Below are 27,575 nucleotides of genomic sequence, written 5' to 3'. Positions count from 1 at the left end.
ATCTAAACAGAAAGGGGCAAAGGAAAGCATCATTTTCTGAGTGTTTAAATACACTTCATGGCTGAAGGATGGCACACACTCCAGGGCATCTTGCAGGAGACCCCATCTTCCACTTTCTGCACTCCAGAAGAAACCACCCTCCTGCACCTCCACCATGCTCACCAAAGGCTGGCTTTTGCACATTGCCCTTGCAATGGTCCTGGTCATTGAAGCTTCAGCTCAGGACTGTGGCCAACTGCTCACTAGGCTACGGGAAGCCAACCAGGCCCACCTGGAGCTTCTGGACAGCAAAATGGGGTCCACCCAGCAGTGCAACGATGATCTAATCAGCTACTCTCCCAAGGAGGATCTCCCCACCAATATTGGTGTCTCTGAGGAGGAAAATGTCAAGGCAGCCATTCAAGAAGCCCTCCAGCAAACAGGCCACATCTTCAGGCAGAACTCTACTGCAATGGCTTGGGATGAGGATTCCATAAGCGCTTTCCGTGCTGGACTGGATCAGCAAAGTGAGAACCTGAAGAGCTGCTTGAGTGCATCTCCAAGGAGCCAGAGACTTCAGCTCACCAGACTGAAAGTGAAAAGATACTTCCGAAGCCTGAGTGACCTCCTGAAAGAGAAAGTGTACAGCCAGTGCGCCTGGGAGATTGTCCAGATCCAAGTCAAGCAATGTTTTCTCTGGATTGAGAAACTCATCCAAGTGGTCCCAAATGAAGGTAACAGATCCTCACATATATAGAACTCATGCTATCTCATATAGGTCAATAGCAAACATAGCAGTTACTTAAATTGTTTCATTTAAAAACAGGGCAGAACATGATAGCTCACTTTCTAGTTATTCTAAATATTCTTCCTTTACAATTTTGAAAGTAAGCTGTTTCTAAATGAATGGAAAGTGTGAACTGTTTTCTTTATCCTTGCAGCTTAACCAAGTCACAGATGCAAGAAGAGCGGATGAGTGAAATGTCAAGTTGAGCTGAATGTCCAAATCATCTGGAGTTCACAAGATTCCTCTTGTGAGATCTTTATAGAAATCAAGATTCCTCTTCTTCCCTCTCCATCTACTCTGAGCTGCTTTTCCTGAGTTAGGTATAATTCTCCACTGAAGGCTTACAGAGAAGAAACCAACCAGGGCAACACAACTAGAAAACACTGAAATTATTTGCTGATCATTTATGATAATTAGGGCAGATTATAATGAAATGAATAGCATATTACAAATGCACTGTAGCTTTATTCCACTTTTAATAATAATCCTTTGATGGCACTCTGAAGGTTTTATTTATATTTTGAGCACTCCACTATGTCTTGGAATTACTGGACATTTTGAATTTATACTGTTATTTATTGTCTTTATTTAATGTTATTTATTTATATTTTTATTAAATATTTAAAATGTACTTTAAAAAATAAAACTGCATCTCCAAAATACATGGCTAGATGAGATTATTTTGCTTATTTTAGTAATGGGAGATAATGTAAAATCTCACTAGAGAGAAAAAAAGTACAAATTAAAATGTCATTCACAAAGACATTGTTCAAAGAAGCAAAGGTACTCCAGGGCATCTGTCTTCCAGATTTTGAGCTCCAGAAAGGATGGCCATGCTTTCATTTTCACCCTGCCTGTAAATGGTTAAATTATGTATTTACCCAGTGATGTTTGTCTTCAATGAACCCCTTCCTCAGTGCTGTAGCCAGTTACCAACCAAGCCCAACAGGACAACCTGGTACTGTACTTCTGAAGAGGAAAGCGGGGTCAATCAGAGTATGTGCTAGAATTCGCATCTAGTGGGGACATTTTCACAAGCTGCAATGAAGAGAGTGGCAAGGTGGGCAAAATCACACTGAGGTTGTGTAGGATGACACTACAGTAATCCTTTTCTATAATGAACAGAGTGAGCAAATTAACAACCTGGCAATGTGCTGGAGTTCAAAGACAGAAGACGACATCCCCACACATCCAAGAGATCCTAAAAGGAAAAAGAGGACTGTGGCTGGGATATTGTCTCTTTCCACGATGGACAATGTTTACTCTTGACGGAGTGACTTTTCACTGGATCAAAAATACCGATACAGGCATACTTGGCTGAAAATATCTCTTTATATAACTCACTATTAAAAATATAGTCACCAGTATTCTACACCAGCTGCTTAGTTATGTATGCCTAACTAAGTAATGCAGTGGCATCACTTGGGTTGGTTTCACCCGGTGCAGTAACTCATGGTGTCACCACCACCCCCATTCACCTCCTCCAATACCACACCAAAGGGAAAACTGTAATATACTGGAATTACATTAAAAAAACACATTACTCAGGATTCCCTTTGGTGTGGTATTGGAGGAGGTGACTGGGGGTGGTGGTGACACCATGAGTTACTGCACCGGGTGAAACCAACCCAAGTGATGCTACTCATAAATTTAATTCCAGTATATTACTGAATGTAATGGCAATAATTGTGATATTATAAACTAACAAAATCAAAATTATACCTTTAAATTTCAATATCATGCACAGCCTAAATGTATTTATATGTACATAATTTTATGTGACAACTAGGAGTAGCTGTGTTGGCCATATAGCAAATCCAATAACATCCAAATAAGGATACCTTTATTGGGCCAACCCAAATGCACAATTGCATTTTGCAAGCTTTCAAAGTCACATTGGATTCTTCATCAGGCAAACATGGGAAAGAAATTGAAGATGTTAGTCATAGACCTGCATCAAAGTGACAATTTGGTAAGCTGGAATGTTTTTAAAGAAAATTCAAAAAGAATAAAAATATTTTAATTTTAATTTAATTTAATTTATTTTTAAAAAAAGAAAATTAAAACCTGATTTCTCCTTTCTCCACTCACTGAGCCTCACTCCATTCAACCAAGGGACACAAGTGAATGTTATAGCCTGTTTCTACCAAAAGGCAGATATTAGGGAAACAGCCATTTCTGATTTATGGCAACCCAAAGGTGACCCTATTATGGGGTTTTCTTGGCAAATTTCTTCAAAGGTGGTTTGTTATTGCCATCCTCTAAGAGACTGTGACTTGAAGTTCACCCAGTGGTTTTTGATGAACAAGCAGGAATTTGAATCCTGGTCTCCAGAGCCCAATGCTCAAACCACTACACCATGCTAGGTGTACATACCTGCACATATACATACACATACAGGTACCATCACATTCATACACATATATTAAGGCAAACTATTTCAAAGAAAACAGGAAAAAAGAACATTTAACTATTCATTCTAATAGGAAATTCTAAGATACTTTATCCTTCCAGCTCATCTGCAGTCACTGATGTAACAAATAAAGTTGAATGAAACTGCAACTTGAATTTTAAAAAACCAAACAAAATTCAGTTCCTCAAAGGACATTTCTAGAAAGCAAAAGTTTCTTGCTCTGCTACTGCTAAAGAGTTTCAATAAGTTAGAAGTAGTAAGATTTATAATGTGCACTAGCATAGTAAGCCATTCGTAGAAAATAGAGGACTAATATGTAAAATCTTTGGTAAAAATTCAAGATATTGCCATGCCAAAGATTCTGGAAGATTTTCTCAATTTTTCTCCAAAGCCGCTGATGTTTAATTGGATAGATTTCATTTATTCATCTATTCATTCAGCATTCTGCCTTTCTTCCAACATGTTCTTTGTATTGATTCCATTTCAGCATTATTAGAATTATTAACTTATTAGCTTGTAATTATTAACTTGTTGGTGGGATGGAGTCATCTGCTCCTGGGCTAGACATAACCCAGTTTCCTGTACATTATGGTTCCTTAAGGAGACCCCACCAACCAAGCCCAGTTATCATCCAGATTCTACCTGCATCAAACTGGTGACAAAATTTAGAGCCATTACATATAATTCTGACATCCAGCACATATATATATGGGAGGAAGGGTGGGGGACAAAGCTTCCAATTGAAATGATGATTTTGTCAGGAATTTCAAACTCCCTGCCATAGTTCACTGCAAAGTGGCGAAAAGTCCTGGGAGAGGGATAAGAGCTTACAAACAGACCTTGCAGTGCGGTCCATTGTTATTATTGCAGGTCAGGATGTGTGTCTGGCTCATTCAGCTTTCCATTAAAAACCACATCTCTCTTTCAGGTTGCAGTTCAGACTGCCTCTATGGCTAAATCTAGCACTGTTGCATAAAGAAGTCTCACAGCTGGTTGATTTGCATGTAGATCCACTTTTAAACACCCAAACACTAAAATGATAGTTAAAATTTGCGAGTTAAGCACAACCTAAGCTAAATCTGGGACTCTTGCCTTTGATGCTAACTTTGGATTGAGCCATAGGAAGACCCTGCAACATTTAGTTGCTGGACCATATTTCTCTACTAGGAAATTCTTATATTTGCGGTAACCAGGGCTATATGAGTTAAGTATGAATGAAAATCCAGTTTGGTAACCAGATGGCTTTCAAAAAGGTGTAAATAACATGTGTGAGCAATCCAGCCTCAACCTATGCACACATATATATATTTACAACGTATCCCAATAGACACATGGGTTATGCAGATATTCAAACTATACAGTAAACACTGGATAGGGTAGCAACATATTCTGGGTTGAATGACTGCATGATGTTTCCATGGATACAATTGTCTGTCCATAGGATTCTCTCTGCATGATCCGGAACGCCACTTTTCTATAGTGTTCTGGACAGAATTCTGAATCACATAGACAGAGCCCTGTACCCATGTAGCTGTTTGAGTGTAAGTTAATACAGACATTAACTGGATGTATATAGGTTACAGTGTGGCCTGTGGTCATAACCACATTTTCTGCCACTCATGTATTCAGTGTACACAGTCTATATGTTAGCATAGTGATACTTCTGCTGGTGCTTATGATATCTGCATTCTGTTGATGAGGGAATGAGACACCACACTTCAAACTACACAGGTAGAACTTCCTAGCACTTCAAATACAAACTTGTCAGAGCTGGTCCCACATTCAGCAGCCAAGCGTCAAGTGACAAAGCGATATACATGGACGTCTGGACCAGCCATTTGTGAGTCATCAATCAGGAATGGATCAGATCATTCCAATGGAAAAGCTAAAAACTGGGATACCTGCTTTATTTTGGATGTAACATGATAAATTTTAACAGTTCATTTTTTCTGTCTCATAAGACAAATTAACTGTAGAGATAAGTAATAAGGAAGTCTGCTTTTTGCTGTCAACAAGTTCTTCAGATAACGACTCCATATCTATATAGCATTTTGGTCAGCATTATTTTTATTTCATTTGGAAGGTGAAAAGTGAGAAAGTTTTCAGGTCATTAAGCGAGGGGTGAGGGAAACCGGCTCCTGAGTGTTGAAAGAAAAAGGATTTTAAAATGCATCCTATTCCAAAACATCTAAAAACACTTGTCTTCTAGACACTGCTCTGCAATCCAGAAAAAACCCCTCACTCTTTCCAACCCCACCATGATCACAAAGGTTTGGCTCCTTGACATTTGCCTTACAGTGTTGCTCCTTACTGAAACTTTGTCCCAAAATTGTAATCACCTTCGCAAAAGCCTTCTGGAAGATAACAAGGAGAACTTGGGAGTTTTGAGAAATCAAATGGGATCGGTTTTTCCTCTACAGTGCTTGAATGATATAATTAGCTTTTCATCCCAACCTGAAGAAGAAAATCTCCAAAATATTTTTGAACTCCAGAAGGAGAATGCCACAGTGGCCCTCCATGAAATCCTCAAACAGATACTTTGCATCATCGGTCAAAACCATACCAAATTGTCTTGGGATGAGAGTTCCATTGGTGTTTTTAAGATTGGATTGAACCAGGAAATTGACAAATTGAAACCATGCTTGGGTGAAGATGAAGAGGATGTCAGGGAGACAGTGAAAGCGTATTTCAAGCGAATCAAGGATTTCCTGAAAGAAGGGGAGTACAGCCAGTGCTCCTGGGAGGTGGTCCAAATTGAAATTAGTCGATTTTTTGTGGTGATGGGTCAACTCATCAGAAAGCTTCAGACAAAAGGTACTGTGCAATTCTTAAAGAGCACTTTTGTTAGGAATGAAGCAAGCCATGTATTGAAAATGAAAAGGGAATGGCATTGAAATGCCAAAATGAAAAGGGAATGGCATGACAACAATAATAACAACAATACGAAAAAGAACAGCATCCCATTCCCTTTTTATTTTGTTGTTGTTGCTGTCATCTAGTTCCAATGTAGTTCCACGAAAGTTATAGGAAAGTGGATAGGTAGGTAGGTGATGGAAGGCTGGTTAGGAGGGGGAGAAAATAAAATGTTCAGCCCCATTTTCCTTTGTAGCAAGATATTGGATCGTTCAATTCCTTGTTTAAAAGGCAAATTTCCTCTCATCTAGAGATCTATTGTTGGATTGGGGGTCCCTCTCAGCCATTAATTTTTACATTCACATTTGGATATCCATAAACACTGTACAAATGAAAGGCCAGCCATGGTTCTCATAAGCACCAATGGGAAAGGGCAGTGGTGGGTTTTTGCCTGAGAGGGTTTTGTGACAATGCTAGTAGCTAGTATGGTATGCTAGTTCTATATTCTCATGCATGTTGGCTAGATACAATAGTGCTATTTTTTTAAGTGGTTGATGGGAGGAAAAGCCTAACTTTTAAACAATAAAAAAGGGGGGGATTAAGAAACACCCCATGTAGAGATAGTTGCCAGTTATGAGGGTACAGCTATGACAATTCTTCAGATGACTGGTTGCTGAGACAATTATGGGCAAAGTATACCTAAAAGCACCAGATCCCATCTGATCTTGGAAGCTAAGTAGGGTCGGCTCTGGTTAGTACTTGGATGGGAGACCACCAATGAATACCAAGTGCTGAGGGCTATACTTCAGAGAAAGTAACAGGCAAAAACACCTCTGAGTACTCCTTGCCTAAGAAGACCCTATGAGATTCATAGGATTACCATAAATCGACAAGTGACTTAAAGGCACATGCACAGATACACATAGAGAACAGGAAGGTGATGCATGGAGGAAACCCACAGAAAATAAATATGTGAAAGCACAGCCTCAATAAACTAACATTTGGATTAAATTTTACAGAAACTGTTGTGGAACCTGAAGCAGATGAAACTGAAACTGGGACTACAGCACGCCCATGTCTCTTACCAGGGATATTTGGTGAGTAGGCCAAACGGGAAGGTCATGTGGGAAGAGAATCTTTTGTGAGAAATTGTGAAAGAACAAATTTGCCTCAATGGAGGAGGTTTCATGTCTTGTTTATTTGGCAAATAGCAAATTTACTGATGGGGAATGAGCCCCCCTCTCCCCTAGGGTTTCTGGGGAGTTCACTATGGCTACTCAGATGGCAGAAATTTCCCAGCCTGTGCAGAGATTCCAGTTTTACTGGGCTAGAGTATCTAGCTGTATTTAATAGAAGGATTGCGTAGAGTTTACTGGCTACAGCTGCATGTTCATAGTTTGCTCTCTGTTTAGGATTTGCTCAGGGCTGTAGCCGACTTCGTGGAAAGCTACATGAAACCAACCAGGATAATTTGGAACTTCTGAGTACCAGAATGGGAACAAGCATTCCCCGAATATGCATCAATGAAGTCATCAAGTTCTCATCCAGATTAGATGAAAACAAGCTCCCGAGCATTAATGAATTCCAGCCAGAGAATGCCACGGTGGCCATAGATGAAATCCTCCAACAGATCATTTACACCTTGAGTCAAAAACACGATGATTTGTCTTGGGATGACAAATCTGTATCTGTTTTCAAGCTGGGATTGGCCCAGGAAATTGTGACACTGGGACCATGTTTGCATGGAGGAATGGATGATACCAGAAAGGCAGTAAGAAACTACTTCAGACATATCAATAATCTTCTGAAAGACAAGGAGTACAGCATGTGTGCCTGGAAGATTGTCCAGATGGAGATTAGACAATGTTTAACAGTGATTGATCAACTCATCGCAAGACTCCCGAAACAAAGGTACTCTGCCTTTTTTAAAACAATAATTTTAGGTTTACATATTTATTTATCTATCCATCTATCCGCTTTTCTCCTGCCCTGGGGCCCAAGACAGTTTACAACAAATTGAAACAAAGTTAATTAAATTAAATTCTCATTATACAAGACTTAAAAATACAATCAAATAATCAATTCTTCTGAAAGCATAAAGTTAAACCACTTTAAAACATATTTAAACATAACAAAAAGATAAAAGCGCTTACCGGTAGAAAGAGAGCAGAGAGGAGTCCAACCAAACCTCCCATGGGAGGGGATTCCAAAGCCTGGAAGCAGTCACTGAGAAGGCTGTCTCCCATCTCCTCACCAAACATGCCTGTGATGGTGATGAGGCTGAGAGCCTTCTCCCAAAGATCTTAAAATTCAGGCAAGAGGGTTATATGTTTCTTATAGCCATCCTCAATTAGCAACTTCACTGCAGCATTCTGGACCTGTTGAAGTGTCTCAATAGTTTCCAGTGACAGCCTTACACAGAGTGCATTGCAGTAATTCAAACAAGATATAAACAAGGCATGTGTCACCACAGCCAAAACCTCATGTCTCCAGGAATGGGGGCTGCTGAAATAGTTTTAGTTATAAACATGCACTCCTGACCACTGCTAAAACCTGGGCATCCAGGCTCAAATCTGAATTGAAGAAAACACCAAAATTACAAGCTGGATGTTTCAGTAGGTGTATAACCTCATACAGCACATGCCAAATCCCTATTCCTTGATCTGCTATTCAACTGACCAGGAGCATCCTCTTCCAGATAACCTCACCCAGCAGCTGTGGCATCTCTGCCTAGGATGTCATCTGGTGTGAGGGCAGGACTTTTCTGATGGGTCCAAAAAGGGCACTCCCTCATCTTGCTGCCGCATGGTCATGGTGGCACTGGATCTGGAAGGCAGCCACTTCCCCTTGGCTTTCTGAATCCCATGTTACTATGACCATGTGGGACCCAGGAGGCAGCCGCCACCACCTCCTGGCCTTTCAGGTCCCACATGGCCATGGCCACAGCTATGCATAGGACTCAGAAGGCTGCCACCTGCCTCCCCCCAGGGTGTTCCATCTCAGTGGATGACACTCCCCTCTGGGGTGTCACCTGGTATGATCGACACCACTGCACCACCTCTCCCATGAGACCACTGCTCAGCTGTTTCATATATATGTTGAACAGCATGGATGAAAAACTAAACCCTGAGAGACCACAAAGGCCAATGGCCAAGAACCTGAACAGTCATCCTGCAGTACTACTTTTTATGATCTCCTTTCCAAGAAAAGCCAGGTTCACTGTAAAACAGTGCCCACAGTGGGCATTCTTGTTGGGTAGCTCAGACGTATACCATAGTTGATGGTATCAAAAGCAGCTGAAAGGTCCAGCAGAATCAACTCTCCCTGTCCAGTGCTCAATGTAGGTCATTCACCAAGGTGACCAAAGCTGTTTCTGCTCTGTAGCTATTTCTGTTTGATAGAGTAAAAAATGAAGCAAATATCACAGCTACCAATTTGTTGTTGTTGTTGTTGTTAACTGCCATCAAGTCAACTTTGATTTATGGCAGCCCCATGAATAAAAGACTTCCAGATCATCCTATTGTCAACAGCCCTGCTCAGTTCTTGCAGAATGAGAGCTGTGACTTTCCTGATTGAGTCTATCCACCTGCAATGCGCTCTTCCTCTTTTCCTACTGCCTTTTACCCTACCAAGTATTATCATATTTTCTAGTGAGTCTTGTATTCTCATGATATGGCCAAAGTACAGTTGGCCCTCAATATTTACAGATTTTTTTAATTTACTGATTCAACCACCCACAACTTGGAAATATTTGAAAAAAATAAAATTCCAAAACCCAAACCTTGATTTTGCCATTTTATATAAGGGACGGCATTTTACTATCCATTGTACTGAATAGGACTTGAGCATCAATGGATTTTGGTATCCACAGGTGGCAGTAGCGGAGTGGAGGGGGGGCTGGAACCAAATCCCAGTGGATACCAGTTTAGGCATCTTGGATTCTAACAAGAGATTGATTTGTTCTAGGACCCATTGTTTGTCTTTTTAGCAGTCCGTGTATGAGATGATTTTCTTCCTATCAGCTTTCTTCACTGTCCAGCTTTCACAACCATACATAGTAATTTTAGTATTCAGTGATGTATCTTTATGCTTCAGGATCTTGTCTAGTTCTTTCATAGCTGTCCTTCCAAGTCCTATCTTCTTCTAATTTCTTGACTGCAGTTCTGATTAATAACTGAGCCAAGATGTGGAAAATCTTGGACATTATCTAATTTAAACTATGAAAATTATCTGTGGTCATCTGCATATCTTAAAGTCTTGATGTTCCTTCCTCCACTTTTCATGCCTCTTTCCTCTGAGTCTAATCCTGATTTACATATGATACATTCAGCATACCAGTTAAACAGATAGTGTGATAAAATGCAGCCTGACCTAATTCTCATGCAAATGGAAACCAGTCCCCTCCTCCATATTCTGTCCTGTGTACAAGTTACACATGAGGACAATCCAATGTTGTGACATATCCATTTCTTCAAGAGCAATCCATAGTTTGTCATGATTTATACAAAGTCTGCTATAACCTATAAAGCACAGGGTGATTTTTTCCCCCTGAAATTCACCTGGTATCCATTGATGGTCTCATATCTAGGTACTAAGCAGGGCTGACCCTGCTTAGCTACCAAGATCAGATGAAATCTGCTGCCATTAGGGCCTCTAAGAGAGCTGAAATGCATAAAATTAAAGGTTCAAAGAAGGTTAAAACATTCATTAATCTTACAGCTCCTGTGCCCATACCCATGAAGGATCACATTGAGACTTAAGCCTATGTAATCTTCCAAGAACATCAGGTGAGCAAACCAAGTGAGCTTAATGAGTGTGCATTCTGTGATGGAGTTGGGTGTATGATGAAGGCATTTGTTTGCAAATTGTTTGCCAGGATGTTTATGGTATTTCTTGACCACTTCAATGACCAAAAGAGGAATGAACTGTATCTTATTACCAGAGACAGCAAGGTGGCAATTATGTTTCACAGGGAGATACTCCAGGTTGGCATGGAGAGAATATGTGGCAACTAGAAATGCCAATGGTGTGGGGGAGGACAAATTGGGGTACTCACAGGAGCAGAATATAGCCCCATGTCATATTTATTGTATTATTTTATTTATTCCTTGCATTTCCCCAACAGCTGGGACTCAAAGCCCTGTACAGGATAATGAGAAATACAAATAAAAACACACAAAATACAGATAAAAACATACAAAATATGGTTAAAATGACATTGAAATGTCTATAGAAGTAGAATCATGTAAAACATCTCTGCTGAAGAGCAAAGGATAAAAGTAGTACAATGCACTATGGAAAGCCCCCTTTCTTGTAAAACAATCAGTTCCTCAAGGCCTGTTGATATAAAGAAAAAGGTTTTGCCTGCTGACAGAGGAATAATATGGGCATCTCATAGTTTGAGTTTGTTCCCTTTGGGAGGAATTTTGTTACTGTTAAGAGGCCACATGGTTCTAGCTATGAAAGAAAAAATGGGAGGAGTGTGAATATAATGAAATGTTTCAAACAAATGTTAAAGATAAAGCTGAATTGGCTGAGACCCAGAAGAGTTAAGTAGTTTCAGGTTTTGAGATTTATGGAGGTGGAATTAGTTATTCCTCAGTGTTGGTCTAAAATCCACTTAGCATAAGAAAGGGTAATCTTTTATGCCACCTATGCCAAATGATGCCCTGTAAAAACATAATGGAATTTGTTTGTGGGGAAGGGGTGAAAACTGGGGATTATCTGTGACTCATTATCATTAACAGCATTAAACCAGGTGGTAATTTCAGATATAAATTAGAGACAATTTCATTTAGGAGAATGACAAGGTCCACAGCTTTACTATGGCACTTTCCAAACGGGCCTTTTAGTACGTACACAGTACATACAAAATGGCGGCGCCCATTCTACATGGGCGCCGCCATTAGGACATCATGGCCATGCCGCCTCCAAATGAAGCGCCGCGGATGTGATGTCCTGGCGCCACGGAAGGGTGCCTGTGGCGCCCTTTCCGCAGCGCCAGAAGGAGCTCCGTTTCAGAGCTCCTTCTTTCATTTGTGTTGCTGGCGCAGCCATTACACGGCTGTGTCAGCGACACAAAAGAGAAAGGGCCCGAGCGCCCACTTTCTCTTTTCCCCCACTGCTGTCGGGGTGTCCTTGGGGCTTCAAGCCCCAAGGACACTCCTTTCCAGGCTGTGGGGAAGTGGCCTTTTGCCACTTCCCTGCTGCCTGGAAAAGCGGCAGATCGGGGCCTCAGGGCTGCCGCTGTGGCAGTTGAGGCCCCGATCCATTGGGGAAAGGGGCGGGTACAGGCTGCCGCCTATAGGACTGTATGCTGGTCAGTTACATTATTTGGACAAATAGTATTCAAAAATTTTCAAGTAATGTATCCAGTCTTTTAAAAAAGGATTCAGGCTGATAAGTGAGGCAGACAAAATGTATTGATTACAGAAGTATTTGCCCTTGTGAAAGTGGAGGTCAATTAATTCAGCATGGGAATGTTGGAGAACACATGAGGCATCCTTTAAAGTGAAAGGAGGTTTTTCAGTATCTGTTTCTTGAAGACCGCATAGTTCAACAGGGAGGGGAAAGGGTGAACTGAAGGACATACTGACACAGCAACACCACCAACAATCATGCCCTACTGCATGATGTCATTGGCATCCTGGCGTTGTCCCATTGTAGCACCATTGCAAAAGTGAATTTTTGCATGCTGGAATTAATCCATTAAAGACCACCTTTCGTGCCATCAAACAGTAGCTTTTTTGTTGCAGATCTCTGATCCCACTTCCTTCCATGAGAACTCCAGTACTAGGTTGGATGTGGGCAGGTCAGGCATGTGGCCAATTAGTTCCTCTCTCAGAAGCCCCAGGAGATTTGTGCATGGAATCAACAGACTACTTCCCGTGGTTGGTCTAAGAAGACCATTCTTGGAAGGAGCATCCTACTGGGTTGGTGTCATGATGCAAAGATGCTATGACACCATGGTGGCAAGGCAATGGCTAAAATGCCACTCCACTACACCAGTTCAAATCAAAAGTTCAAAAGTTGTTGGTTTCATCTACACAAGATGAGCAAAAAGTGGTAGGGGCAGCATGGCCACCTTCTTTTCCTGTTCAACTTGTAACAAGAAAAGGTCTCACCCAGTGTGGCCATTAGCATGATGTCTTTCTGCCATAATACCACCATGGCAAAATAAACAAACAAAAGGACCAATCATGAAGCTGGGGGTGGGATAGGGAAGGAGGCTATGATGCAGGTATTGCAGAAGAGAAATCTGTTTGTGGACTGTACTAATGGTGAGATTAGTGCAGAAAAGTGGCAAGATGTAGTACAATTCAGTGTCACAACTGTGAATAGCTGGAGTGGATTAATGCGGTATAAAGGAGAAGTGTGGTAAGACCCCAAGTGAATGACCTGACAGAGAGTAGCAGAGCAGATGTCATGGTTAGGGAAAGGACTAGCCATTGGCCCTGAACCAGGGGAGTAGAATCAGAAAAGGGATGAAAAAGCATAATTGGTTTTTGCCTCAGCTTGTGAGGAAGAGACTAGGGCTACATCCACACTGCAGAATGAATGCATTTTGACACCACTTTAACTGTCACAACTCAATACTATGGAATTCTGGGATTTGTGGTTCTGTTAGGTATTTAGCCTTCTCTATCAGAGCACTTAGATGCCACAACAAATTACAAATCTCAGGATTCTATAGCATTGAGCCATGGCAGTCAAACTGCATTAATTCTGCAATGTGGCAGCAACCTGGATGGGTTACTAGGCTGAATGTTTATAATATACAGTTTCCCCCTTTGTAAAAGCTAGTAAAAACCTTTTTTTACTGACCTCAAATATCTGATTCATTTCTTTCCATTCCTGGACATGACTGCAAAATCTCTGTAATAAAGCGTAGTTCAACATTTTAAAAATTTCTGTGATATCTACAGTCAGCCCTCCATATCCACAGATTTAACAATCCATGGCTTGAAAGTATTTTTAATTTTAATATATATTGATATATTTTAAATTCTAAAAAGCAAACCTTGATTTTGCCATATTATATAAGGGACACCATTTTACTGTGCCATTGTATTTAATGGGACTTGAGATATTGGTATCCAAAAGGGGTCTTGGAACCAAATGCCAGTGGATACCAAGGGCCCACTGTATATCAAAAAACTTTATGTGTGTTGTTCAAAATGCTTCATATCTGAAATCATGAGTTTAAAGAGAGAGGTTTCTGTTTAAATACAGACTTTGCATCTTTTTCCTCTTCTTTTTCAGATTTACTTGCCAGTCATTGACATAGTCATAGAAGAACAGCTGAATGAAATTGCAACATGAAAAGAGTAAAGCATTCAGCTTTCACTGGATTTTCCCCTTGACAGATTTATAGAAAACAAAACATCTGTTGCAAAATTGTTTCACTATATTTTAAAATAGTATAATAAAATTTTGAACTATGCAGGGCTACACTGAAGACTTGCACAGAAAATAAATGTTGCAAAGGAAAACACAAGACTTATGGAATAAAAACAGGACAGCCAGAAGATTCTGTGCAAAATTTTGTCCACCTTCTGTTAACCTAATGACATTTAACTGGAGGAATGTTGTTTGGATTGAATACAGCAATGACTCTGTAGCATGTTTTGTCTTTAAAGATCTAAACTATGATGCCACAACCACTTAAGCTCACTCAGAAAATGCTATTTACATTTCAGAAGCTATCATATCTTCTCATATTGCTTGCATGCACGGAGTCATTTATGTCCTTTATTTAATGTCATGAATTTATTCTGTTTATTTATTCTATATTTTCATGGAATGAAAACTAATATTCATTTCTATTAAAAAATCATAATTCCAAAAACAAGAGTAGTTTGTGGCACATTGGACCTTAAAACTAGCTGCTTAGTTGAATTAACAAGATATGAGCATGTGATTTAGAGCCTTTAAACCTTCATGGACAAGGATGGGATATTTTGGGCCCACAGAGTTGTTTCATTGCAGAATCTTAAACAGAACCCGGTCTACAATGTAGGCATTGTAGTATGGTCACCCAGACAGGTGAAAATTATGGCCAGAATCCCGTATCAGCTTATACTTAAGTAAACACTTAAGTAAGTAGCTTCTCCTTGACCGACTCCTCCAAACCTGATGGAAATATCATTCATCCATGCTCTGACAATAGTGAAATGGAACTCCTTCACCCATGGAGCTGATGCCTGGCCAAGTAGGTTGGGGGGTGGAGTGGGGTGGCCAAGTTACAATCATGACAAAAATATCACACTCATGACTAAATGTTCATAGAATCATACTTGGAAGAGACCACAAAAGCCATCCGCAGTCCAACTCCCTGCCATGCAGGAATACACAATCAAAGCAACAGACAGCCATCCAGTCTCCTTTTAAAAAAAACTCCAAAGGGGGAGACTCCACTTCATTCCAAGGCAGCTTATTCCACTGTCAACGGCTCTTACCATCAGGAAGTTCTTCCTAATGTTTAGGTGGAATCTCTTTTCCTGTAGCTTGAATGCATTGCTCTATGTCCTAGTCTTTGGGACAGAAGAAAACAAGTTTGCGCTATCCTCAATATGACATTACTTCAAATATTTAAACATGGCTATCATGTGTAAATGATAGTGTAGTAGTATAGAAGTGCAGTAATGTGGTAGAGTGGTTTGAATGTCAGACTATGACTCTGGAGACCAAGGTTCAAATCCCAACTCAGCCACAGAACCCTACTGGGTGACCCTGGAGAAGTCACACTCTTCCAGCCTCAGAGGATGGCAATGACAACACCCCTCTGAAGAAACTTGACAAGAAAACTCTGTGACCTTAGGATCACAAGATTTACAGTTCCCACACTACAGTTCCCAGAATTCCTTAGCACTGAGTAATAGCAGTTAAAGTGGTATCAAACCAGATTATTTCTGCCATGTAGACGCAATCATTGAGCCCTTCCAGAAATAGTAAAGGCCACCTGCCTGTATCTTGTGCACACTTACACACGAGCAAACTGAATGAGTGCATGGAGGATACTTCTATGTATACATTGTGCTTGTAAAAGTCTTCATATTTAATAATGTTTCAAAGATAATACACTGGAAAAGTAATTTTCATTTCCCTTGCAAGTACTTGAAGGTGGGCAAAATTAGCAACAACATGATGGCCAACATTCAACCCCACAACCTTAAAAACAGTTCTAGAGGCCCTGTCTACAAGTTGAAGGAATGTCCTGTAGGGGAGGGAAACTTACAGCAGATCTCCAGTCCAGTGGCGTCACTAGGGTGGGTGCAGGGAGTGCGGATTGTACTGGGTGACCCCCTAAAAGGGTGGTGTCACCACAGAAGAGGGGGGTGACACCCAGTTGGTCCCCTGCCCCTGACAGGTCTCTTTGGGCCTGTTAGGGTGCCCCTTGGGGCTGCACAGGTGCTGCTCTGAGCCTCAGGAGGGGGGTCTCCAGGCCTTGGGGGGTGTCTGGCTCAGGTGGGGAGTGGGTGGCCATTTCTCTGGCCCGCACAGTGTTTTCCCCAGCCCGTGCGGTTGTTTCCCTGCCCACATGGCCATTTGCCCAGCCCCAGAAGTCCCATCGGAAGTCCTGCCCCCCGTGGTCCCGCTGCCCGCACCGGGTGACAGCCAGTGCGGGATCCTCACTGTTGCAGCCTAGTCAGTTGTTAATGTTCTGTGTAACAAATGAGAATAAGTCTGGCATAGATTCCCCCAAATCTCTCTCTCTCTCTCTCTCTCTTTTTTTTTTCTTTTCTTTTCTTTTCTTTTTTTTTTTTTTTTTTGGTTGATGTTGCAGCAAACATCTGACTATACATTCCACCAGTTCAGATTGCTAGGGAGGTCAAAGCAGGCTTTATCAGACCACTGACTTGAAAGTAGATTGGATTGTTTTAAAGGCTGAATACTAAAATAAAAATAACATCTGCAAATGAATTAAGACCCCAAGTTAGAGCAGAGGTTTTTGCCTTTGATTTTAACTTTTGTATTCAGCCATAGGGGTGAGCAACACCTGTTTGCCAGGTATACACTACAACATTTTGCACCCCCTGCTTCTCTATTAGTAAAGGTTTACATCTGGGTTGGCCAGTACTGGAAAATACCACATGGATTGGTTTAGAAAGAGGACTGAAACCAGAAGTCATCTGGCTGGGGGTGTAGCTACATTGAGGGATTAATGCAACTTGACACTATCATGGCTCTATCCTATGAAATCCTGACATTTGTAGTTTGTAATAGCATGAGAGAGAAGACTAAATAGCTCACAAAACTAGGAATCCCAGAATTCCATACCATTGAGCCATGGCTGTTAAAGCAGTATCCAACTGCATTAATTCTATAGTGTAGATGCAGCCTTTGTCATTAATTTCCAATAGTTCTAAGTGGTGCGTGTGAATGCTTCAGTTTCAAGGCTAAATCCAGAGTTAGTTCCCACTAGGACATCATTTGAACTTCTGTAAGTGCTGACATACAAAATTTCCATTGATTTAATAGGGCTACTCTGTCAGGGACCTAGGCCTTGGTTCATCCATGTTTTAAAAACCTGGCACTTTGGACACTCTACCTAATCAGGTATTCAAATACTAGAATAAATGACCGGCAGAATATCTACATGTGTTCAGTTAAATGTCTGCATGCTGTTTCCATGGATACAATTGTCTGGCCATAGGATTCTCTTTGCAAGATCCGGAACCCTTCTTTTCTAACCCTCTCAGTCGCATGGAGAGTGTCTTCCAGTATCAATGTTACTGGCTTGGGAATGAGAAGAAAGATCAACTAGAAAGATCAACTAGAACATTCCTATTACCTCAGAAACAAAACCATCCCACTACCAAAGAGTCAAGTGAGTTATATGCATATTTGAACCAACCATTTGTGCTTCATTGCTGGAACCCTTGAAGAGCAGTTCGACTTGTTCAACCTGGATCAGGCAATGACTAATGTCCCTGTTTAATTTCAGCTACAGATTAAAATATTCCAATGGTTTATCATTTTTATTGGATCAAACCAATCTGAAAAGACCAGTGCAGAGAGGCAAGGGAATCTGATTACCACTATCTTAAGGTTGGTTCACCGAATAGCATTTTATCTGAGAAAAGTGAAAGTAAAACTGGACTCAAAACTGGAGGGAGAAAATTTTCCAGTTCCTGAATGGTGAAAAGGAAAGACATGGTTCAAAGATGCAACCAACACCAAGGGATCTGCCCCAAGAATCCACCTTCCAGGTTCTGCACTGCGGCAAATATCTATATTCCTTCCATCGCTGTCATGATCACAAAGAGTTGCCTTCTGCACTTCTGCCTCATGATGTTCTTCTTCATTGAAATTTTGTCTGAGGGCTGCGGTGATCTTCACAACAAACTACAAGAAGCCAATAAGGCGAACTTGGAACTTCTGAACACTAAAATGGGATCAACCATTCCCTTACAATGTGTAGATGATGTGATCAACTTCTCATCCAATCCCAATGAAGAGAATCTCCCAAGCATTTATGAATTCGAGGAACAGAATGCCACAGTGGCCATAGATGAAATCCTCCAACAGATACTTTACCTCTTCAATCAAAACCATTCCAAATTGTCCTGGGATGAGAACTCCATTACCATTTTCAAGGTTGGAGTGGAGCAGGAAATTGGGAAGTTGACACCATGCTTGAATGAAAGGATGGATGAGCTGAGAGGGAAAGTGAAAAGATACTTTGAACGAGTCAATGACCTCCTGAAAAATAAGGACTACAGCCTGTGTGCCTGGGAGATCGTCCAGATGGAAGTCAGACAGTGCTTGATAGTGATTGATCAACTCATCACAAGGCTCCCAAAGGAAGGTACTCTGCACTTGCAGAAATCATGCTTTTATTTAAAATTGAACAAGAAAGGGCATCCTTGATCTGTTCAAGGACCCCATTTCTTTGACTTTTAGAATGTCTACCCCAGAACCCAGCTTGTAAGTGGGGTAGGGAATATGCCCAAGGGGGAAATGTGAGGCATATCTGGCTGTAGAGGCACCCGCAAAAAGGGGTGGAGTGGGATGGTCAAAGTCTTGCCCTCTCTGTGGCATTCTCCCTGCTGTGTTGGCTCAGCAACATACCTTCCTGTAAATTTCAAAAATGAAAACCAGGACACATCAGATTGTGGTGAGGCAACAAGAGCAGAAAACTACTGTTTTAAGTTCATAAACTCTGAAATTTATGTACTAGGTTATGGAAACCTAGAGGGCAAGGAGGGGGGGAAGCAAACACTCCTATGCTGAAGGGGGACATTCTACCCCTTTCTCTTCTTACCCTTGAGATAATTGAGTGCAGAACTATTGTTGCACATTCATCTCATTTTGCAGCTACTAAAGTAAACTGAGGACAAAGGAGGAGAAGTCAAAAAAGTGGGAAGAGAAGAGAAAAAAGGGGACACTTTAAAGCAGTTGAGAAAGTGGGATGGCAGAGGATAGTCTGGGACTATCCTTGCCAAACAGGGATATTTGAAGGATATTCAACAATATTTCCTTCACTGTTGAACTTGAGAGATGGTCATGCTTTTGAATGTGGAGGAACTAATATGTAGGCCAGAAAGCAGCATCACCTTGTATCATTTTAAAAGGGGGGTTGGAGTGGCTGGGTCAGGGAAAGGGAGCAGCAAGTCACTCTGCCACCTCCTTACAGGATGATTTAAGGTTTAACTCCCTCCCACCCATCCACATACACAATGTCTCACATATTGCATTTTAAAAAGGAAACTTTAAAAGAGAAAATGGAACAAATCTCTGAGAGAAAACAAGAACTACAAAACAGCAAAAAGGAGAGAGGGATTTGAAAGGTTGCCAAGAGCTGGTTAGTGAAAGCGGTGTTCAACCATCTAGTGGAAGCAGGACATTCTGTTTCACATAGTTATTCCTGCTATACTGTTTCATACCATTTTTGCAGCCCTAGTTTAAAAATCCTGGGATTTTTAGTTTTCTAGTGGTGTAGATTTTCTTTAGCAGGGAATTCTAAATTGCTCACCATACTACAGATCCCAGGACATATAAGGTAGTATCAGACTGTTGTAACTGGGTGGTGTAGATATATCCTGTATGAAAAACTGACTCTGTTGTTTGGTCACTATGAATGGAAGGAAGATGAATATTGCTCAGCCTGATAGTGTCTGATGCAACAGGAATCAATAACTTTCCATAAAATAGTAAGTGCAGCCTGTGTGCCGGGATGATGGTCAAAGGGAAAGCTGATCCCTGGTTGTATCTTCACTGCAGAATTAATGTAGTATGACACTGCTTTAACTGCCATGGCTCAATGCTATGGGGTTTCTAGGATTTGTAGTTTTGTAAGTTATTTAGCCTTCTCTTTCAGAGAGCTCTGGTGCCAAAACCAAACTAAAAATCCCAAGATTCCTTAAGATGGAGCCATGATAGTTAATGTGGTGTCAAACTGAACTAATTCTGCAGTGTGACAGCAGCTTAAGTTTTGTCTTATTCAGCCACCTCCTCAAGAGAGTCATTACACAACCCCCACTCCTGAGAAATTTTACTAGTCATATTAAATCTGGTTTTGGTTTCCTTCAGAATGCACCAAATCCTCTTTAAGTTCAGCTCGGTATTTCACAGTTGGCAAATCTTTATGTCCAATGAACTGAAAGTTAACTCACCGACCTCCTTTCCGAATGAAGAAGGAGAAGAGGAGTTTTTGGTGACAGTAGCAGAAGTCTTCCAGACCCAAAACAGAAGCATCAATGACCACTAGAAGTAATGGGAATAAGAAAAGACATCCGGTTGTTAAGGGCAAGAGGGAAGGAGGTGAAATGCATGAATCCAGAGGTACTAAGAAAGCTAAAATATTGATTTAACCTTGCAGCTCCTGTTATAGTAGTGGAGGTGAATGAGAAAGATGAAGATACAGATACAAATACAGATACAGATACAGATACAGATACAGAAGAAAAGAAAGAACCTGAGACCCCAGGACCATGTACTCCACAAGGAAACTCAAATGCAGAGCCCAAACAGGATACACAGCCGGCGATAAGTGAGTATTTTATGATATTCCTCTTACATTTTCAGTATTACATCTCAAGAGTATTCCTCTTATGTCTTAAGAGGATCTTTCTGGGCCACAACAGCCACCAGGAGAACAGGATGTGGAGCATGGAAGCTCATGAGATTCTGCTGTCTCTATATGTATTCTGTGACCATGTATAACACAAAGGGAATAATGGCTGTCAGGGAGAATTTCTGCATGGTAAAAAACAGTGATGGATATAAACATAAGACAATAATAATAACAATGGATTGCTATATTGAGACAATATTGGCAACATCAAACAACTTATATATGACAGACGTCTGGATAGCATCCATTTCAACTCCAAAGTCCTCTTCAGATTACAATGAATATGCACAAAAACCAATTCTGATAGGCCTTTATCCCATGGAAATAAAAATATCACCTATTAATTCCACAAGAGCACATATTTTACAAGCAGAGCTATTATAAATAATTAGTACAGTAACTGGAGAGGAAGAAACTAAAGGAAATGACCAAACATGGGCAATATGTCTCACTATGGTTGTATCTGCACTGCAGAAATAATGCTGTTTGATACTGCTTTAATTATCATGGCTCAATGCTATAGAATTTTGGGATTTGTAGTTTTGTGAGATATTTAGCCTTAAGGCGATATCAAACTGCATTATTTCTGCAGTGCAGATGCAGCCATATACAATGAATACTACAGAAAATAGCAACACTGACCAATAATACCAAATAAACCTCTAGTTGCATATAGCCTGGCATTTAGTCAGCCTACTAGCTTATCTCATAGAGAAGGGACCTGTAAAGGTGGGATATAAATAAAATAAAATAAAAGAGAAATATAAGGTATTACACTTAGGACAAAAAAAATTGAAATGCACAGATATAGGATTGGGGACATCTGACTTGACAACAGTACATGTGAAAGGGATCTTGGAGTCCTAATAGACCACAAATTGAACATGAGTCAACTGTGTGATGTGGCAGCTAAAAGGGGCAATGTAATTCTGAGCTGCATCAATAGAAGTACAATGTCTAGATCAAGGGAAGTAATAATGCCACTCTATTCCACTTTGGCCAGGCCTCACCTGGAATACTGTGTTCAGTTCTGGGCACCAACATTCAAAAAGGATGTTGAGAAGCTGGAGTGTGTTCAGAGGAGGACGACCAAAGTGGTGAAAGGTCTGGAAACCATCCCCTGTGAGGAGTGACTTAGGGAGCTGGGTATGTTTAGCCTGGAGAAGAGAAGGTTAAGAGGTGATATGATAACCCTGTTTAAATATTTGATGTCAAATTTGGGAAGGAGCAGGCTTGTTCTCTGCTGCTCCAGAGAACAGGACCTGGAACAATGGATGCAAGCTGCAGGAAAAGAGATTCCACTTCAGCATTAGGAGGAATGTCCTGAAGGTAAAAGCTGTTCAACCGTGGAATACACTCCCTCAGAGAGTGGTAGAGTCTCCTTCTTTGGATGTCTTTAAACAGAGGCTGGATGGCCATCTGTCTGGGATGCTTTGATTGTGTGTTCCTGCATGGCAGGGGGTTGGACTGGATGGCTCTTGAAGTCTCTACCAGCTCTATGATCTAGGTACAGGGACTCTGTGTGTGTGTGTGTGTGCCTTCAAGATGCCTATCAACTTATGGTGACTCCATGAATGTCATAGGGTTTACTTAGGCAAGAAATACTCAGAGATGGTTTTGCCAGTTCTTTCCTCTGAAATATCCAAGTTATCACTAGTGGTGGGCAATCAGTGCTGTAAGTTATCAAATAAATCTCCAGTTATAAAGAGCCCAGCAATTTCATATGGTTTTCCTGTTATTCTGTATTCGTTTTTATCCCCATTATTTGAATATTGGTTTCTTGGTCTAGCTATAACTCTTTATATATTTTGATTATATATTACTTAGACACCCACAATTTGCACATTTGGTGCCATATGTACCTTGCATCATATAGGTCAATGTTTTATATTTTCAGAGGCATCTGTCTCAGAAGCCTTTATGCTTATGATGAAGAATGTTTGATCAGAGAAACTGGCCAGAATCCAAACAGATCCTTACAATGAGAGGAGAAAGACAAAGATCTCTCTCACATTCTCACAATCTGCTCTGGAGGGCTAGGAAACTCTCCAGAGCTTCAAATGGATTGGGGTGGAGCAGAGGATTGAGGTGACGGAAAAGGTGAAGTGAAGAAATCATCTCATCTGAGATTTGCTAAGAGGCTCTTTCCACCAGCACAAGGACCCAGTTGGATCCTGGCCAGCAAAGTTTTCAAACTATAGAAAGAAGGTTCACCAGTTTTCTATTCCTTTCCAGATTTGCCTGCAGTCATAGATACTGTGCTCGAAGCACAACGGCAACAGCTGAATGATGTAGCAACTTGAAAGCAGCAACCCCATCATTCAGCTTTCACTGGGGTTCTTCCCGTGACACAGTTCTCAAAAGCAAAGCAAATGCTTTCTATTTCACCTGTTACTAAATTGTTTCACTAAGTTTAAAATACTGTAGTCAAATTCAGAAATATGCAGTGCTACACTGAAGCCCTCGACAGAAAATTCAAGACCAAAAGGAATAAAATGAAATAAAATATATTGAAGAAAGACGAAAGATACGATCAAGCCTGAAGATTCTCTTTTAATATTTTTTGCAAAACCTCTTGAGGTTTATGCTGAATCCCAAATTTGCACTGAATATTGCCAGCATGGTCACTCCCTCAGAGTTGTCAGCTGTGAGGCTGCAACCATTTAAGCCTCCAAAACAGAATATAATTGATTCCAAGGGCCTATGTCTGTCAAAAGGGCTATAAGCTCTATTCATATTGCCAGTCAAATTGAACAAGTGTAGTTGTTTATTGTCTTTATTTAATCTCATATATTTTCTGTCATTCTTTCAATATTGCTTTCCTTGACTTTCAAATATGTCTTTCTATTAAAAACTTCTCAAAATATATGCAGTTCTCTGACTTTGGTGGATTTTAATAACAAGGAGATGATCACATGGAAAGAAAAGAAAGCATTCCCCCAACTTCTCCAAAATCACTCCAGCTTAATCAGAAGGGCATTCCTTACATTGACCTCTTCCTTTTTGCACTGTGGAAAGGCCAGATTGGGGCCACGATGTGCAGTTGCCATGGCCCTGATCTGGCAAAGAAGGAAGTGGCTGCAGGGAAAGGTTAACCCTCTCCCGCAGCTTCATCCAGCCAGGTCTCAGTAATACAAGCCAGGTTGATATCCTCATAAAGGATCAAGTCCTGGATCAAGAATGTTTTCCCATTCACCAACCTGTCATTGAGCAGCAGCATTTTCGGCTCAGAGGGGGTGGTGTGAGGTGGGGTGGAGAGTGAGCTGTTGCCAAAGCTATTAAGATTACTTGAAGTAGGGGACAGGTTGGGGGATAACGGACAGTTCAAGGAATAACAAACACCCTACGGCTTTCCCCTCCACCCTGATAATCAGACTATCTCCCCATGCCTATCTCACTTTGCCCATCGTTGTTATAATGGCTGCTCCCTGGGCTGCTTACCTTCCCTTTCTGTGTAAAAGATTTTCTTTTGCCAGGAGGCAAATTATTTAAACAGCTACCTAACCCTCTCCAATGATGCACTCTTTCTCATACCAGCCAAGGTGACTGGCCCTCGCTACAGCCCCCAAGTGGCTCTCCCAAAAGGGCACCCCCCACTTTGATGTCACCCTTTGCAAGCATAGGACAGCAGTCACTCAGATTTATCCTCTTGCAAAGGGGACAGGTGGTCCTCTGGCTTAATAGCCAGGAGCTTGCTGAATACCAGAAGCCAGGTTCCGGGGGGATGTGTGTGCAGATATCTGGAACAGGCATCAATCCCCCAGGAGAGATACAGAGCAGCAAGCAGGCAGACAGGCAGGAGACTTTTCCTGGAGTAATGGAGGTGATGGTGCTCCTCTACCTCCCCTGTGTGGAATCCATGTTGGGAAGCCAAAACCAAGTGTCACTATCTTGTCTTCTTTGTAACATGAGAAATTCCAATAATTTGGATGATGTGGATCTGATGAAATCAATTTGAAAATCTGAGAAATGCTAATTATAACTATCCACAAAAAATGCTGCTACCTTTGGTCAGATTTTTTGGCAAACAGAAAATAACACGAATAGGGAGATGTTTTTGTTTTGTTTTGTTTTTTAAAAAGCTGTTTTCTAGGTTTTTCTATTTTTGTTTCATAAAAATGTATTGTTGTGGCAAGAGAAAAATGGAAATGTAAGAGGAAAATAAAACCCTCATGTGAGAGTAGGGGAATTTCAACAAACACAGAAGCAGAAACCTAACCTGAACATTTTAAATACAAAAGTTTTGGCTGAAGGATGGCACAATAATAATAGCTCCCTAAAACAAAAAAGGTTAATTTTTCAAACACTATACTACACTTTTGAGATGTAAGAGAAAAGAGGAACTATCCTGTGTAGTTTCCCATTGATCTGAAAATAATCTAAACAGAAAGGGGCAAAGGAAAGCATCATTTTCTGAGTGTTTAAATACAAAGTCATGGCTGAAGGATGGCACACACTCCAGGGCATCTTGCAGGAGACCCCATCTTCCAAATTCTGCACTCCAGAATAAACCACCCTCCTGCAGCTCCACCATGCTCACCAAAGGCTGGCTTTTGCACATTGCCCTTGCAATGGTCCTGGTCATTGAAGCTTCAGCTCAGGACTGTGGCCAACTGCTCACTAGGCTACGGGAAGCCAACCAGGCCCACCTGGAGCTTCTGAACAGCAAAATGGGGTCCACCCAGCAGTGCAACGATGATCTAATCAGCTACTCTCCCAAGGAGGATCTCCCCACCAATATTGGTGTCTCTGAGGAGGAAAATGCCAAGGCAGCCATTCAAGAAGCCCTCCAGCAAACAGGCCACATCTTCAGGCAGAACTCTACTGCATTGGCTTGGGATGAGGATTCCATAAGCGCTTTCCGTGCTGGACTGGATCAGCAAAGTGAGAACCTGAAGAGCTGCTTGAGTACATCTCCAAGGAGTCAGAGAACTCAGCTCACCAGGCTGAAAGTGAAAAGATACTTCCGAAGCCTGAGTGACCTCCTGAAAGAGAAAGCATATAGCCGGTGTGCCTGGGAGATTGTCCAGATCCAAGTCAAGCAATGTTTTCTCTGGATTGAGATGATCATCCAACTGATACCAAATGAAGGTACTGTGTATATATTTTGAAAGATACTGTACTTAGAATAAGTTGGGAGGAAGTGAAGGAGGAATGATTTCCCCAGCTTTCAAGTGTGGCTTCTTTAACTGCAGTCACTCAACAGAAAATTTAGCTCTTTGTATCAAGGTTGTTTTTATTGCTCATATTGTATTATTAATGGACTATTTTAATGGTTAATCTGTTCAATTTATGTTTTAGGGGAGGGAGGGAGAAACTAGAATATTGGGGTTTGTATGAATACTTTTAATTTTAAGCTGCCTCGATGGTCTTTTTGACAGAGACATGGGTAAAAATAACATTTATTATTATTATTATTATTATTATTATTATTTATCTCAAAAATCAGCACAAAGCTCAGAAGAGTATATAGATTTGCCTCAGTATTATCCTATAAACAAAAAGTAAGACATTACACTCTAATGTAGCAGATTTCACGTGTAAGAGTTTTCTTGGCAAATTGAATTGACACTTTCTGGGTTCTTAGGTGGATAAATGTGTCTCTTTCCTTAGTAATATTAGAACAGTAAACAAGATAGTGGAGAAGTTTGAGCTTTGGACTCTGGAGATCAGGGTTCAATTCCCTGCTCAGCCATATAAACCCACTGGGTGTCCCTGGGCAAGTGACACTCTTTCAGCTTCAGAGGATGGCAATGGCAACCCCCTCCCCAAGACACTTACCAAGAAAACCCCTTTATAAGGTCACCATAAGTCAGAAATGAATTGAAGGCAAACAATAACAACAGTAACAACAATAACAACAAAACAAATTTGTTGTTTTAATCACGTTTTCGTATAGACCAGATTAGTTTGACTAGATAACGTTGGATAAAACTGAATAGTAAGTCCAGTATATGTTTAAAAATGATCATAAATGCAATGCGCCCATTGTTCTCTTATTTAAACATTTCGCAAACTCCTTCAAAAGCCTATTATTAAATCTAATCAAACCCCTACAAAGTAATTAATTTTCCATGTTATTGACAGAAAAAATTCCTTCCCTGATAGTTGAAATAACAATGAAAATTAATAAAAATTCTAACTGATTTTCTTCATCCTTGCAGCCTGAAGTCTCTGGTGACTGAAACTGCAACTAGAAGAGATCGCCACAAGCATTCTGCTTTCACTGGATTTCTCCAATATCTAGAAAACAAGACAGCTGCTCTTTCATGTTTCACTTCATCTGCTACTAAATACTTTCCCTGAGTTACACATGGTGACACATAGCTTTGAAATGTGAACAGCAAATCCATTACAGAGGAACCAAGAAAAGAAAAGAATCAAGAAAGACCCCCAAGAAACTGTCAAGCCATGGATTCACCAACATTTATTCCATTACCTGCAAATTATTTTAGTGGATGTAT

At 40.8% G+C, this 27,575-nt stretch overlaps 3 protein-coding genes across 3 annotated transcripts; all 3 read left to right on the top strand.

Annotated features, from left to right (window-relative positions):
- The first annotated feature begins 154 nt into the window (after positions 1-154).
- On the top strand, positions 155-14,750 carry LOC121920527. Its single transcript, XM_042447663.1, has 7 exons — positions 155-713; positions 3,281-3,299; positions 5,389-5,993; positions 7,052-7,129; positions 7,445-7,943; positions 10,752-10,819; positions 14,295-14,750. Exons 1-6 carry the CDS (start codon positions 155-157, stop codon positions 10,783-10,785), a joined length of 1,794 nt encoding a protein of 597 aa, XP_042303597.1. The 3' UTR covers positions 10,786-10,819; positions 14,295-14,750.
- A 2,972-nt stretch (positions 14,751-17,722) lies between these two features.
- Positions 17,723-23,850, top strand: LOC121923586 (interferon beta-like). The gene is made up of 3 exons (XM_042454138.1): positions 17,723-18,843; positions 20,857-21,027; positions 23,347-23,850. The coding sequence occupies exons 1-3, from the start codon at positions 18,171-18,173 to the stop codon at positions 23,412-23,414; spliced, it is 912 nt and encodes a 303-aa protein (XP_042310072.1). The 5' UTR covers positions 17,723-18,170; the 3' UTR covers positions 23,415-23,850.
- A 1,793-nt stretch (positions 23,851-25,643) lies between these two features.
- LOC121920526 (interferon beta-like) lies at positions 25,644-26,222 on the top strand. Its single transcript, XM_042447662.1, has one exon. The coding sequence runs from the start codon at positions 25,644-25,646 to the stop codon at positions 26,220-26,222; it is 579 nt and encodes a 192-aa protein (XP_042303596.1).
- Positions 26,223-27,575: the final 1,353 nt, after the last annotated feature.

The sequence above is a fragment of the Sceloporus undulatus genome, chromosome 2, assembly GCF_019175285.1.
Source record: "Sceloporus undulatus isolate JIND9_A2432 ecotype Alabama chromosome 2, SceUnd_v1.1, whole genome shotgun sequence".
Classification (NCBI taxonomy): domain Eukaryota; kingdom Metazoa; phylum Chordata; class Lepidosauria; order Squamata; family Phrynosomatidae; genus Sceloporus; species Sceloporus undulatus.
Note: the sequence above shows the minus strand (reverse complement) of the source record. Positions and strands in the feature narration are given on the sequence as shown.